At 39.0% G+C, this 14,837-nt stretch overlaps 2 protein-coding genes across 2 annotated transcripts in view; both read left to right on the forward strand.

Moving 5' to 3' along the window:
• The window catches only part of LOC107679649 (eukaryotic translation initiation factor 3 subunit E-A), a 47,449-nt gene extending 45,197 nt beyond the window's left edge, over nt 1-2,252 (forward strand). The window contains exons 13-14 of the mRNA XM_016475262.1: nt 363-497; nt 2,041-2,252. Coding sequence (XP_016330748.1) covers nt 363-497; nt 2,041-2,076 — 171 coding nt within the window. The 3' untranslated portion in view covers nt 2,077-2,252. The remainder of the gene's footprint in view (nt 1-362; nt 498-2,040) is intronic.
• Nucleotides 2,253-5,395: 3,143 nt separating this feature from the next.
• LOC107679648 (R-spondin-2-like) overlaps nt 5,396-14,837 on the forward strand; it is a 65,072-nt gene continuing 55,630 nt past the window's right edge. Inside the window, exon 1 of the mRNA XM_016475261.1 lies at nt 5,396-5,783. Coding sequence (XP_016330747.1) covers nt 5,528-5,783 — 256 coding nt within the window. The 5' untranslated portion in view covers nt 5,396-5,527. The remainder of the gene's footprint in view (nt 5,784-14,837) is intronic.

Consider the following 14,837-nt stretch of genomic DNA (forward strand, 5'->3'; position numbering starts at 1 on the left):
TATATTCTAACATTATAAATGTCTTTACTCTCACTTTTGATTAATATAATGTGTCTATGCTGGAAAAAAAAAGAAGCTTACCGACGCAAAACATTTGAACAGTAGTGTCATTATTTAACATTCGTGTGAAAGGAACAACACATTTTTTTTTGCAACTGACCCAGGAACTTGGTCATAATACCCTAACCAAGTAACAGGACTTCTGATATCAGAAATCACAAGGCATTCTACTGGAATGACCTAGAATTAGCTCCTGTGTGTTCATGAGGAGGTTGTGAAAATGTATCTGTGGCAACAGAAAAGGATTGGTGTTCTCAGAGTTTAGCGCTAACATTCTTTTCGTCTCCTCTTTCCTTTGGCAGGGTCACGTGGTGATGGGCAACAACGCTGTATCACCATATCAGCAGGTGATCGAAAAAACCAAGAGCCTTTCATTCCGCAGCCAAATGCTGGCCATGAACATCGAGAAGAAGCAGAGCCACGCAAACAGGAATGAGGTCAAAGCAGCAGAGCATCGCTCCTTCACTTCTTTTATCTGATCTCATCTCTGTTCGTCTTGAGCCCTGTAGTTTACACACAAATGATCTATCCAGAAGAATGTCGAGTGGCATTCAGCCCAGAACTGTCTTTACACGGCGTAAACCAGTAAGAGCAAGTTTAACAGAGTGAGCGCTTTCATCATGCCGTTTTTCTTCAAAGGCCTAATGACAAGGTGTAGCACAGCACAGCCATAAAGAAGAAGGTCTGAGTCCCATGACTCAGCGCTGCAGAGTAAATAATGCTTGCACACAATCGCACACATGCTCCATGGAGTTCCCTGCGTTCAGGAGTCACCACAGATGTTTTGCTTGGGGTCCAGTCGGTCTCCGTTTGATCTTGGCCTAGCGCACTGATTGGCCCACCGAGGCCCACGACAAACATGCCCTCGCTTCGTTTGAAATAGAGTGTTTCAAAATAACGCCCTTTAAATGTCTCAGTCCCTCAAAGCACATCATTTAACTGACTCAATCACACAAACACCACAATGGCAAAGGCCATAACACACAGTCCTGTATTTTGATGTGTTTGGCCAGACGCAATTTAATTTAACATTTTCTCAGGGAAAACCCAACGGAATGTTGCGAACGTGAACTCGATATTTTCGTGTTTTATTCTACATCAGTAATACCACCTTGTTTTTTGGGGGTTTTTTTGTAAGCTTTTGTAGCTAAATGGGACTACAGAGGTTGTCAGGGACAGTATAACGTAATCTTGAAAACTCATCTACTAACCAGTCCACTTTCACAGCCTCTTTTTGTTTATAATCACACTCTTGTAAACTATTCTAACTCAAAATTCCAGGGAAAATGTTTTTTTAAAGACTGAAAGAGTTGATGGAAGCTTAGTGATGGTGACACTGAAGTCATGTGACCGTGGTGTAATTAATAGCAAAGGCGATTTAGGCTTCAAAATTCATAGTTGTGTTCGTTTCTGAAGATTCTCATGATAAGACTTATAAACCTTAATTGATCACAACCTATTTTCTGATATCATCCAAAAGCCAATGAAAAATCCAATTGGGTTTTTGTCGAGGGATCCAGGGTGATGTTTGGAAGCTTGTTTCTGCCACTTTTTATCTCAAAATTCTGATTGTTTTAATGTATATAAATTCAGAATTGCAAGTTTTCTGAGAAAGGCAGAATTGTGGGATGTTAACTTGCAACTGTGAGTTTATAATATGCAAACTGTGAAATATAAACTCGCTATTGTGAAGAAAAAAAATCTGAATTATGAGATGGAAAAAGTCACAATTACATTTTTTATTTTTATTGTCAGAAAAAAAAAATCAGAATTGCGAAAAAGTAAGCATTTAACTTTTTATTTTTATAAAACTTTTTATTACGTGGCAGAAATGGGCTTCCATAGTGATACGAACTTCCAGGTTGGCCAACAAAAATACATAATGTAGCACTCTATAGCATATTCATTCATATATAATGAACTCACCTGCGTTTGTGTTGGGTAATAACATTTTTTGGCTCTCTCTTCCTCTCTATTCAGACTCCAAACTGGGCAGCTCAGGATACTGGCTTTTGAGTGGATCTTTGTGGAACGTACACTTCCATCTAACTTTCCAGCATTCCCATACTGCGGCCAAACATCCTGTTCTCCCTCTCGTGTCCCTCAAAGGAGCGAGACAGAGGCCTTTTTTTACACTTGGGTTCAATGCGTCTGGTATTAAATAAAAAAAATTAAAAAAAACTTACAAACCATGTTCACCTCATGCTTGCATTTTATTCCTGGACATTACGAATGGTGGTTGAGGGTTAAGTGGTTGTGATCTTTTGTGTAATAGATGAAGATTTAATGTGCTCTGAGTCACTGAGTGGGACGGGGGGTTTTGTGCCGCTGCACATGTATGTGCCGTAATGATAAATGAGTGTTTAGTCTGCTGCGTTTACGGCGCTGTTATGTAGTGGCCCATTCCGCTGCGGCGAAGAGGGCATGGAAAGGTGATCGTCCCGACTCGCGTTGTCATTTTCAACATCGCTCGTCCTCCTTTGTTTGCAGACGGGCATGTCAGATGCGCTAGGCAATCAACATAATGCCTCTCCACCTTTCCCATCTCATCCCATCTTCTGCAAGTGACACCTACCGTCTGCCGCCGCTCTATACGTTTTCTATTTCCATCCCTCGTTCGCAGACGCTGCAGGCTGGGATTCGAAGCGTGTCTTAATGTCTGCTTTGGCCTCTCTATCAGCTGACATGTTTATGGGCCCTGTCTCTCTGGACGAGTGAAGAGGGGGCTTATAGCTGCCACAGCGCTCGGGCTCCCAGCCAGACATCTAAAACAACTGACGTCACCCTTACTTTCCCAGCGAGCGTGGGGGTGGGGGGAGGAAGGAGGGGGGTGGGCTAAAGTGATTGGTTTACCGGTCCTGTGCCATGACATTACGAAAATAAAACCCCCCTAGCCCTTAATTATCACATTCACCTTAGGAGTGCTGTCTCAGATGTTGTTTTAGTAAGACATCCAGACCAACAGCAGACGTGTGGCTGAGAAGGTTGTCCACCACAATGTCTGTCACTTCACTTAAAGTAAATAAACACCCAAACGAAAAGGTCAATGAAGGTTTTGGTTAAAAGGCTACATAATTTTTCCCTTTTTCGCATTGTTCATTACTTTTCTCCTATGTGAAAAGGTTAAGGCATTTGTTCAAAAACAGGCCTCATTTAAAATATACAATGTATGTTCCCTAATAAATTTTTGTCGGGATTATTCTTGAGTCCTGTTTTCCAAATTGCAAATGTATTTTTACAAGAGTAGGCCTATATTTAGAGCATGCAATATGAGAGATCATTACAGAGTCTTTTCCAATGCATAAGCTTTGAGTTGAGATCACTTCAGGTGCTTCAGTTTTATATTTAGGTTCTACATATAGTATGCACATAAATGTCTCTGCAGTTACTAAACTTAGACAGTCTTCAGCTACAAGCAACCTGATACAACTCTAGCATAATGATGGCAAGTGAATAAATATATTTTCAGTAAGATTTTTTGATGAGAAATGAAACCATTGTTTCACTGATAGAGACAAATAGCCGTCATAATTAACATTGACTCTGGGAGAATTTCACTTTGATCTGAACATCAAAGGGCTCTGGAGGAGAGAGCGTCATCACTTAGAAATGACAAATGTCTTTTTTCTTCTTTTCATTCTGGGGAGGGTAATGGGGTTCGTGGGGACTGTATCAAATATGTTTTTTAAGGATGGATGGACTTTTCTCTGGTGTATATGTGTTTTGTTGCATAACACCTGTTTGTTATAAATCAGTGTATCAGTACCTGCACACTTTGACCTCACCTGGAAGATTGCTAGATAATTTGAGCCAAAAATAACGGCAAGAAAAATTCATTTTAAGATAGTCAAAAAATTTATATATAAATAAAAGATTAAGTGCCACACCTAGTGGCCAAGCTGGGTAAAACATTTCTTGCATTTCAAAGCAATTGTCTATTTTGGCATAAGCTTCTAAAGGAAATTGTCTCAGAAATCTTTTTTTTTTGTTTTTTTTATGGTTTAAAGCTTAAAATAATATTATCTTAAATGAAAGCTGTTATGTTCGACCTGAAAAGAAGTATTAAGTTGTATTAAAGCTAATGTATAAAAATAAATTGCAGTCTTTAGATTTTATAGTTTCCAAATATCAATAAACTTAAACTTTTACGTCATTATGCCATTAGAGATCATAAGAGAACCCTTATTTTTTTCCCTCATACTGTATGTATTAATTATTTTGAGTTTTCTGAATTCATTTATCTGATTTCATTCCAGTTGATTAAACAATTAAACCACCCTAAGAGAGATTGCTGGTCTTTAAATTGGTTTAAACTGGTCTCCCGTCCTGGCCAAGCTGGCCTTCAACTCGTTTATTTAGTCACCAAGCTGGTCTTCTAGTCCCTACGAAAACCAGCAAAACCATCTTAGGCTGTTTAGGTTTTTGTTTATTTTTCCCAAAAGTATGAAACCAGTGAAATTAAGATTGTAGTTCCGGTGCTTTATATACAGTATTTTAACTTGAAACTTTTTTGTTTAAATCTCTCTATTGATGTGATTTGGGGGGGTGAATATAAGATCAATCCATAATACTGTTAATTCAAGCCAATGCACTAGGACCCTGGGGAAATATAGATACAGTGGGAGAAATTCCATTTGTCATCTTCTAAAACTTAAACAAGGAGGGGGGAGAAACTTTTTTGTTTAAATCTCTCTATTGATGTGATTTGGGGGGGGGTGAATATAAGATCAATTCATAATACTGTTAATTCAAGCCAATGCACTAGGACCCTGGGGAAATATAGATACAGTGGGAGAAATTCCATTTGTCATCTTCTAAAACTTAAACAAGGAGGGGGGAAACAGCCCTCTCTCTGGCCGAGGGGCTTCTGAAAGTGCTCCGAAAAGCCCCACAAGATCTTTGGAGTCTCCACGTGACAGCAGCGCCTATATAGCATCAGCACCAGTAGAGTGATACTCCATCACCAGCCGAGCACTGCAGCACATGCCACAGTTACACACACATCCTCATGCACCTCAAGGGTTTATTCTAGAGCTTTTGCAGATTATTGCATCCATGTGTTTTCTCACTCTGTCTAGGGGACGAAGGGACTAAACTTCTCCTGCGAGAGGGATGCTGGATGTTCCAAGTCCATTTTGGCAGTCGGAAGGAACTTGATGTATAGGCAAAGTTTATATTTTTTTGGACTGGACTCACGCAGGTATATTTCTTACGCTCCGTGCATCTACTTTTAAGGGCATCCATTGCGTCCCGTTCGCTTTTGGAAATTGGCTCTATTTCAGTTGAATCTAAGTTATTTTGAATGAAATAGTTCGCTCGCAAACACGTTGAACCTAAAGTTAAAAGCTTTTTCTCTCTCCACAGACAATAACGAGGTACTTTTTAGTGTATAAAAAGCGCGTTTCGCTCTCTAAAATGACATTAACTGGTGGTGAAAAATGGTGTTTTCTCTAACGTTACCCTTCTAATGTGTGACACAACTGAGTCCGGACTCCTCAACTCTCCCGATCCTCTGTGGAAAAATATACATACTGAAACATCATATACGGACCTTGAAGGCTCGCGGCGAGTACCTTTGACGCTTTCTACCGTGAGTCGGGACAATCTTACAGCCGCCCAGATGCAGTTTCGTCTGTTCTCATTTGCGCTGATCGTGTTGAACTGTGTGGACTACAGCCACTGTCAGACGCAGCAGTCTCACCGCTGGAGAAGAAACAAAAGAGGTGAGGGAACTGTGCATGTGGCTTTGATAGATGCTTTACTAATTCTCTAATTAGTAATTTAGCTGACGCTTCTACACAGAGAGACTTACGGTCCGCGTATGACAGGGACTGTCTCACCTGGTTACGCTACTTCTCCTCACAAAAATTACCATGGTAACTTGGTCACGCTTTCAGAATCTTTCTGTGATTTGACTTAATTTTTTTGATAGTTTCCATAGTTTTACAGTAATAAGAAGAATAACTATTTGCAGGCTAACTGTAATAGTTTGGCGAAAACAGTCTTTACCATAGTAATTTTTGTAGGATGAGGTTCGCTGTCATGCTCAAGGGTTCAGTGATGTTCGTGGATCATTTCACGTTTGAACGTACAACCTTTCGGTTGCTACTAGCTTTCGGGGCACCGTAGACTTCCTCGGAGTTTTAGACTTCCACACGTATGTTGCTAAATGTTTAAAAGAAGACACGTTTACTATTGTTAACATAAATAATGACGTGTTTTAAGAAGACTTGTTTCTCATCCACGTTTTGTTATTTTATTTATTTTGGCATGCTGAAGTGAATCCGAGAGTGCGCTTTTTCCTATACCTGCACATTTTTAGGAAGCTTACCGAAATTGAAAATATTAGGGCTTGTTGTATCTTCAAGAAGAATTATGTTTCAGCATCTGTTCCTGTCACAGAATGCGCGTTCTAGGCTATATGGTGCCATCATCGGTTAAAAATTTCATTTTAAAGGTCTTTTTCTTCCATCGGCATCTTGTTTAACTGTTACACCTTTAATTTGTTAATAACGGCGTCCTGATCCATTCTCAAACTGAGAACGGTATTAAAACGCGTTAAAAGCAAATTTTTGTTAATAGATAACGACAAAAATTTGAACAGCCGGTTAAAAAAAAGTGCGCTACTTTCCAGTCACATAGTTTCACATAGTGGGTGTGAAAATAGGCGAATTATTACAACATTTCAGTAAATTCACAAATTTGACAAAGTGCGCTAAATAGTCTACTGAAGTCCCGTTTGTCTACAGATGTAACCATAGCAACAGTACTCCGCTCGAGTTCTTTCAGTAAAGTGTCGGACAGTAATTAACGTAAGTGTCTGCTGTCTTTATGTATCATTTTATCATAGATTTATCACTTTTTAATATATATATATTCTTTAAAAGTCTTTAAGATACTAGACGGTTGAATAAGTATGCTAAAGACGTTGCGCCAACCTTAACAAATGGCTTCCGGAAAGTTACTGACATTCTTTTAAAAAGTCGACACCCTGAAAGTCGTTGAATAATTCGCACAATTTACTAAAGCCTTGATTTTATAATGTCAAATCTCATTATGATTAGGATAGGTTGGTTAGTTGTCATTTGCATGTCTTGTTTTGGAGAGCTGCAGCATGTACAGTATGAATGATCTTAAAGAATCTGGAAAATGAATTCTCAAAGTAGGCTACTGACTGTTGATCAGATCGTCACGGTGCGGCGCTGTCTGGTGGGCATTTGATGAATACCGCTTTCCTTTTCCCGTTTCAAATACACTGACCCTCCTTTTGCCCTAAGCCGCTTTTAATTGATTAAGCTTTGAACAACAGTATAACAATCCACTCGTAAGAGCCGCAGGGATTTAACCCATCAGTAAATATGAGGGTTGCCTTGCTTAGCCAATGCATATGGACACGGGGGGCTGAAAGTCAAACATTTCAAACTTATCCATCCCTCCCCAAAGCCTCAAACACTTGAACATGAGTCATTCACTGCATGTGGCAGAACAACCGCCTCCCAATTGAACTTGAGCCCAAATAAAGACACTTGTTGTCACCATGGCTGATATGCGCTCTTAAATCTGCAGAGATGTAAATTGGGAGGCATTCATAGATTTAATCACATGCATGGCATGCCAGGGGAAACCTCTGCTCCCATCTGCAAATAATCAGCCAGACACTGTTGGGAACTGGCACTCATGAGTTTTCAGCCCCACAGTTTTTCTACAAAATTTGCAATTTCAGATACTACGTAATATAATTTTCTTAATAGGATCAAACTTGTTGGCAGAGGTGGACTAGTTAAGCATTTTCAGGGGGATTGGGGAGTTTAACAGGGAAAATGGTGGCAAAAGTGCATCTGGAGATGAGCGGGATTCTGTGTAGTGTATGTATAAATGGTGACGCATTTGTAAAACATGACTTGGAGGCGCAGTCAACTCAATTGGCTTGAGTTTGATCCTGTGGACAGAAATGTATGTGCATACGGGCTTGTTGCAGAGAGTGACGCTTTGAAATGCCGCCAAGCTTTGGATTTTCATCATTTCTATATTTATCATACTTACTGAGGGTTGTATCGCTGTTCATTTGAGTCTAAAATGCTGAAATGGTTTTCCTGCCCTCAGCACACTTGAGACAGCTTTATGTGCAGTCTTTTCTGGCATTCTCGTGTGCAATCTACAATCCCACATCACCCCAGTGGCACGGTCAATCCTCTTGAACTGTTTTACAAGACTTTGTCTTAACCGCCCCACAACTGTATTTATTCTCATCAGATACTTCATTAAAGCTGAGCAGGACCAGATGACCTTTTCCTTTGATTTTATTAATAATTGGTTACATCTCAGCTGTTTGTATTCACATAGACTTCCTCAAATGAATATAACAAAGCCAACAGCAAGAAACATTAAATTTGCACCTCTGCACCCCCCATTCAGTGCTTTACGGATGCCAGCGAGTTTGCTATGATATCATTGCTTGGCCCCGGGGTAATACTTTTCATTTTTATTCTCTGGCTAATGATGCCACCTGCTGACTACATAAAAACTGTGGGCTCACGTATACCAGCACGGACCAGAGAGCTAATTCACACACAGGACTTGCTGGTTTGACAAGCCAGAAGGGGTCTTAATGCTTTAGTCTCAGTGCTACTGCTCTAAAAACATAAAAAAACTACTTTTTTTTAGTATATGTAAGAACATAGAATTCGGTCCTTTCTCAGTGCGCAAGCCATTTACTTGCACTTTAAGTGAAACTCTGCACCAGGGGAGGTTAAGAAGTGGCTAGCTCTGATGAACGGTCCGATTAAGCTCACAGTAATGGAATTAATAGAAGTCTGTTTCCAGAGGAACACAGTCCTGGTAATCCATGGGAAAGTGGAGGAGAGGAAGGCTTAGCTCCATCACTGAGCTCCTCTGCTACACCCTCAAGGGATTAGGGGGAAAGCACCAGTATTTTAACACTATCGAACAGTTATATCTTAATCTGCTGGCAGCACACGGTGATCTGTCCCATTAAGCCTCAGAAGTTGTTTTGGATAGATAAATATTTAATAAAGAAGTTTGAAATGCAAGTTTATATGACTCACAGTTGAGTAAATCTAAAACTCTATGCGGTTCTTTCTTCTGTGGAGCACAAAAGAAGATATTTTGAACAATATCTCTCTCTCATTCTGACTTTTTCTATAGGATAAAAAGTCACAATGACCGTTTTTGTTTTTATTTTATGAAAATAAATGAAAGAATTTTCAATTTTGGGTAAACTATGTCTGTGCTGCATGACACTACCAGTACGTGCAGCTCAATGATCTGTGTAATTAGAGAATATATGTCAGAAAAACTGGCCTGTTTTTGAAAATGAAAGAGCAGACTGTAAGATGTAAAAGACCTCTTTGTTATACAGTGATCAGGTCAATAAAATTTGTTCGGGAAGACGGGTAAAAAAGAGTAAGGACAAAAAGAACTGTTTAGAGCTACACTTTGTACAAGTTTACCCAAGGTCCCAGGTTTATGGGTGTAAGTGTTAATGTTGGCTCTTGCTATGTTCGTGCCATTTAATGTCTTGATGAAGTGCGTGACAGGATGGGTGACTGCTCCAGAGTCTCTTTATTAATAAAAATAATAATAACATTCTGACACTCTTCTTTCGGAAAATGTGACATGTCTTTTCATTCTAATCCATAATGGAAGTGATCTTCTATGGAATTGACGTTCATTTCGTTTTGTAAAGTACATACAGCTTTCTCACCCAGCCGTTCTTTCTGGCCAGGAGTGACTCTTTTATTCCAGCAGGTTAGACGGGGTTGGTGGTTGTGCTCACTGTGTCCCTCTCCTGTCGCACCGCAGCCTGCCGTCAATCTGTGAAGTGATCGCTTTGGTGAATCTCTGAGAACTCAGTGTGCGTGAGAGAGAATATCATTAGACAAAGAGTTTGAACTGAGGGAGGGATGGATGGCATATTTGAGGAGATCAGAGATGGTTTAATGAGAGCACCATCACCTGAGATGGATTAAATCTTTTCTGGTGTTCTGTTCTGAGGGAACAAATATCTGAGACGTCCCTCTTTCTTTTTTTACTCACTTTCCCTATTCAGCTATCCTGTACACTCTTAAAAATGAAGTTTTTTTTTTTTTTTGTTATTTATGGTTTCATGAAGAACTTTTAACATCCAGGGAACCTTTCCATTGCACTAAAGGTTCTTCATGGTGGAAAAAGGTTCTTTAGACCAATAGAATGTTCTTTACACTAAAGGCGGGCGTACAAGGTGCGATTTTTGCTGCCGTACGAGCTTGCAGGCAATTTTTTCGCAAAAAAATCGCAAATGCTCACATGGTCGCGGCTCGTACCGTGTGAGAAGAATTACGGGCCGATCCGAGAACATTACGAGCACCTCCCGTCCTCCCGATAATTTCAAACATGTAAAAAAAAAATCGGTCGCTGTCGGTTTAAATTCGTGCCGTATTTGCGGTTGAAGGAGACGATTTGGCGATCCATCTGAAGTTGACCAATCAGAAGATTAAAAAAACCATATAGTCTATATAATAATTTTAGTTTAATTATACAGCTCTTTTTTTAATTTGTTATTCCGAATGTGCCAAATTTGACGTTCAGCTTTATGAATGAATATGCCTGTTGTATTTCCGGCAAAACAAGCAGAAATTCAGAAATAGCTACTCGCCTCGAGTTGTTTATGAAGAACAGAAAGTCCATGCTTTTCTCTGCTTTTCAGCCATTCTCTTTGCCATGTCCTTTGTCTTCGTTTCTTTTTTTGGACGTCACAAGCCATAGCTGCCAGCCTGCCACAAAGAAAACTATTTCGTCCTCAGAATCCATATTTTTATGAATGGCGCGAAACGTAATGCTTACATCAGAGTTTGTAAAATCGTAGTAAATTCGTGTCGTGTGTGACTGCCTCCGTACGATTTTCGGATAAACTCAGTCGTGACGTGCGAGGGCTCACGACGTTCCGACCTTCAGAATTGCACTGTGTAAGGCACGCCCACCTTAAGAAAAAAAATGGAATTGTTTTTGGAATCGTTATTTTTAAAAGTTTATCTGTACAATGTGGTGCTTGTTTATATAAATACAAGTGGGGCTGCATTTTTGCCTTATTTATTTATTTATTTTTTAATTGAAATTTGTAAGTCTGATTTCATAGAAAAGTATATGCTTTTCCTTAAAGGGGTCCTATTAAGCTTTTTCACTTTCTCAACTTTAGTTAGTCTGTAATGTTGCCGTCTGAACATAAAAAAAGATCTGCGAAGTTACAAAGCTCAAAGTCCAATTCAAAAGGAGATATTTTATTTAACAGAAATCACTTTTCAAAAACTACAAAAAGATCGACTCGTTTGGACTACAACGCATATTTTCTGGGATTTGTGATATCACAAATACCGACGAATGGGACGAGACCTGGTTGAGCTGCACTAGAGAAGGCAATGAGTGTTATCACTATGTCGGAGACACGCTAGCTTTCCCAAGGCAGACGAACTTAGAGTGGTTACAATCATCCGGGTTTAAATCACGCTCAAATTGATTTGATTTTGACGCAATATTTACACTGAAGCTCGCAGGCGGCTATGGTAAGGGGCATGACATTTCCCGACCAGGCACCGAGTGCTGCCAATCACAACACACACTGGCCCAGCTAACCAATCACAGCACATTTCGTATTTCAGAAGGCAGGCCTTCATTTGATACAGGAACTATTCGAACCGTTCATGCCAGAGAGGTGTTGTAATAATGTAAAATTATTATATATGTGAAAAATAATGTGTTTTTCGAACAACCTAGTATGAGAGCATGTTCTAGTACACCCCCAAAACAAAATCAAGACTTTGTAAAAGAGCATAATAGGACCCCTTTAACAAGCCGTACGATTTAAGGTCTCAGTTACACAAAGTTTTGAAAAACCCTAAAATGTACTACTAAAAGACTGTGTCCACATTAGTTAACTCAATTAACTAATTTAATTCATTTTAACAGGCCCAAAGTTTTGCACAAGACCAGGCGTGATCTCATGAGAATTTGTATGCATTTTACGTAAAATGTGGATCTACAAAACTTATTTTTATAAGTTTCAGCGGTCACACTGCACTGTTCGTTCCATTGACTTACATTCATAAACATGCCAATGTGTCAGACCGGAAACGCAAGCTTGTGTGAAAAGTTTCGAATTTAGCTGTGTTCCTAAGTTCAAGATTGGTGAACTCTGACCTGCGATTCGCATCACCAGAAACCGTGTGACCAACAGCAGATTGATACTTCACAGCATGACCTCATAGCTGAATTAAAAAGCATCAGTTTAAAACTGCAGCGCTGCAGGAAAGTGTAGTAGATTGTATGGTTTTTGTATGGTTATTATTTGTTGTTGAATTTAAGTTTTTAAAAAGGCGCTGCAGAGTGTGACGTCATATCACGACTGTTGCAGCGTACGAAGAAATTTTGCATGCTCAAAGTCTAGTGTGGCCGCGGCTTAAAACGTAAGTTATTTACATAACTTTACAGACTTACAAATGAATTCTTATGAATATTGCAATCGCAATATTAGCATTTGTATTATTTTGTATTCAGTTATCATTGGCATTATGTTTTCAACTCTGTTTATTAAATGAAGTTTACTCATTTGCTTATATGAAATTATAACATTTTGTTTTGTTCTGTGTGATTTCTGCTGCCAACTCATTTCGGAGAATACATAATGTTAAACAAGACTACACTTTAAACCCTTAAAAGTAATAACATTTCTGCAATCGCTTAACAATTACTTATCATGTAAAATGTACTTTGCCGTGGGACACAAAATATGTTTTCTCCGGCTTGCTGTGACTGACATATAAAATACACCAAAACGCAACAATTACAAAAGGAATCAATTATATTTGTGTGCTTTAATCCAAATCTTCAGAATCCATATGACTGCGAGGAACAGACCCAAACTTAAGCCTTTAATTAACGAAACCCAGACTGACACGGTCGTTACAAATTAAAAAATTGCCTCTTCAAGAAACCTTACTACACGTTTTACGGCATTGGTTCTAAAAATCTAAATTGTTTATCGATAAAATTATAAAAATACATTGATACACACATCTTAATGATATAAAAGATTCGTAAATATTTTAGTTTTTTTAAGCTGTAAACGTAGTAATTTTGTTTCAAAAGTTCAAATTGTACATTTTAGCATCAGTCAAAACATTTAAAAAAAATACGTTTTGTGCATTTAAATGTTACTTAAGTATAAACAATTAGACTAGGCTGGACCGTGCAGCTGAGAAATAAAAGGTTTTGTAACACTTTCCATACCTTCATTCATCATGGCGCGGCAGAGAAATGCCCATTGTGCATTCATGTTCATAGTTTTGTTTGTTTGTTTGTTTTTTGCATCGTGCATGGGGGATCCTCTCCACTGGCCTCAATCATTGTCATCAGAAGATCCCATATGTTGGCAAAACTAAATGCCAAACAGATGGTTTCCTCTCAGGCTACAATTTACCACACTCGGAAATGTGAAATAAAATAGACTTATTATATAAATCCTATTATAATGTGGTCCATAAATCCCGATGGTGATTGAAAACCGTGGTGCCACAGACAAAAGGTCCAGTGAGCCTTTTAAATTACAGGGAGATGTTTTTTTACATGTTCACCTCTGTTACTTCCTCAACAGCCAGCCCCCTGAAGTAATTTTACTTTAATGAATTTCTTATAAGGCTACTAAATATGGTAAGCCAGTTGAGTTTGATTCTCTTGAGGTTGAGCAATAAACTTTTGAATACTTGTTTCCAAGATGTGAACATAACATGGGTTGTTTTAAAGGGGTCCTATTATGCTTTTTCACTTTTTTTATTTTAGTCAGTGTGTAGTGGTTATATTTAGCCTAGTGATGCAGTTGTTTCTACTCCAGTCCATTGTTAAAACAAACATTAAGACATGACTAGTAGGTTAAATGAGTGTAATGAATATGGAATATAGTGCATATATTTAGAAAAATGGTCCTCTATCGTTATTGTTTATGCAACTTATTGTTTTCAAGCTGTTAATTTAAAGGGGTCCTATTATGCGTTTTCACTTTTTTAATTTTAGTCCGTGTGTAGTGTGTATGTTTGGGCATTAAAAATATCTAGAAAGTTACAAATCTCAAAGTCCACTCCAAAGGGAGATATTTAGTTTTTTTTTAAATCCCTTTTCAAGAACTACAACGAATGGTTCGTTTGGACTACAGCGTTTGTTTTCCGGTTTTTGTGATGTCACAAAGCGGCCCATTAGAATATCATTAAAATAAATCCCGCCTAAGGAAATTTGAATGGTTGGGGGGTGGGGAGGGGTGAGGTCGTGGTTAGAACGCTTGGTTGAGTGCATCAGACAAGACGACAACAAAGAAGAAGTACTGCTGTTCTGAAGGAAACCGACTGTCTTCAGAAAATTGGATGTCATTTTTTTAAAGCAGCGTTTGTGAGCAGAGTGCTGCTTTGTGTACAGCGGTTACCGGGGAAACCTATATCTCTACCACTCCAACAGCGCCTCCTGCTGGCTGAGAATGAATTTGCATATATATGCCGCCTGGGAAACACTGGACTATGGTATAAATAAATTCAACTGTATAACAGTTTCCTAATATGTCTTGCAATATCCATGCGTGCAAAGGTTCTGCGCGATTCTTTTGTTCAATATTCTCTGGGTCTAAATCTGGCTCAAATTGATATGGCAATATTGACGCCATCCTTAACTAAACTTGCTGCTTTGGCAAGGGCTGCACTGAAACACCGTCTAAGCTGTTCGCCAATCACAACACGCTGGGA

Source organism: Sinocyclocheilus anshuiensis, unplaced genomic scaffold, assembly GCF_001515605.1.
Source record: "Sinocyclocheilus anshuiensis isolate Anshui unplaced genomic scaffold, SAMN03320099.WGS_v1.1 scaffold2170, whole genome shotgun sequence".
Classification (NCBI taxonomy): Eukaryota; Metazoa; Chordata; class Actinopteri; order Cypriniformes; family Cyprinidae; genus Sinocyclocheilus; species Sinocyclocheilus anshuiensis.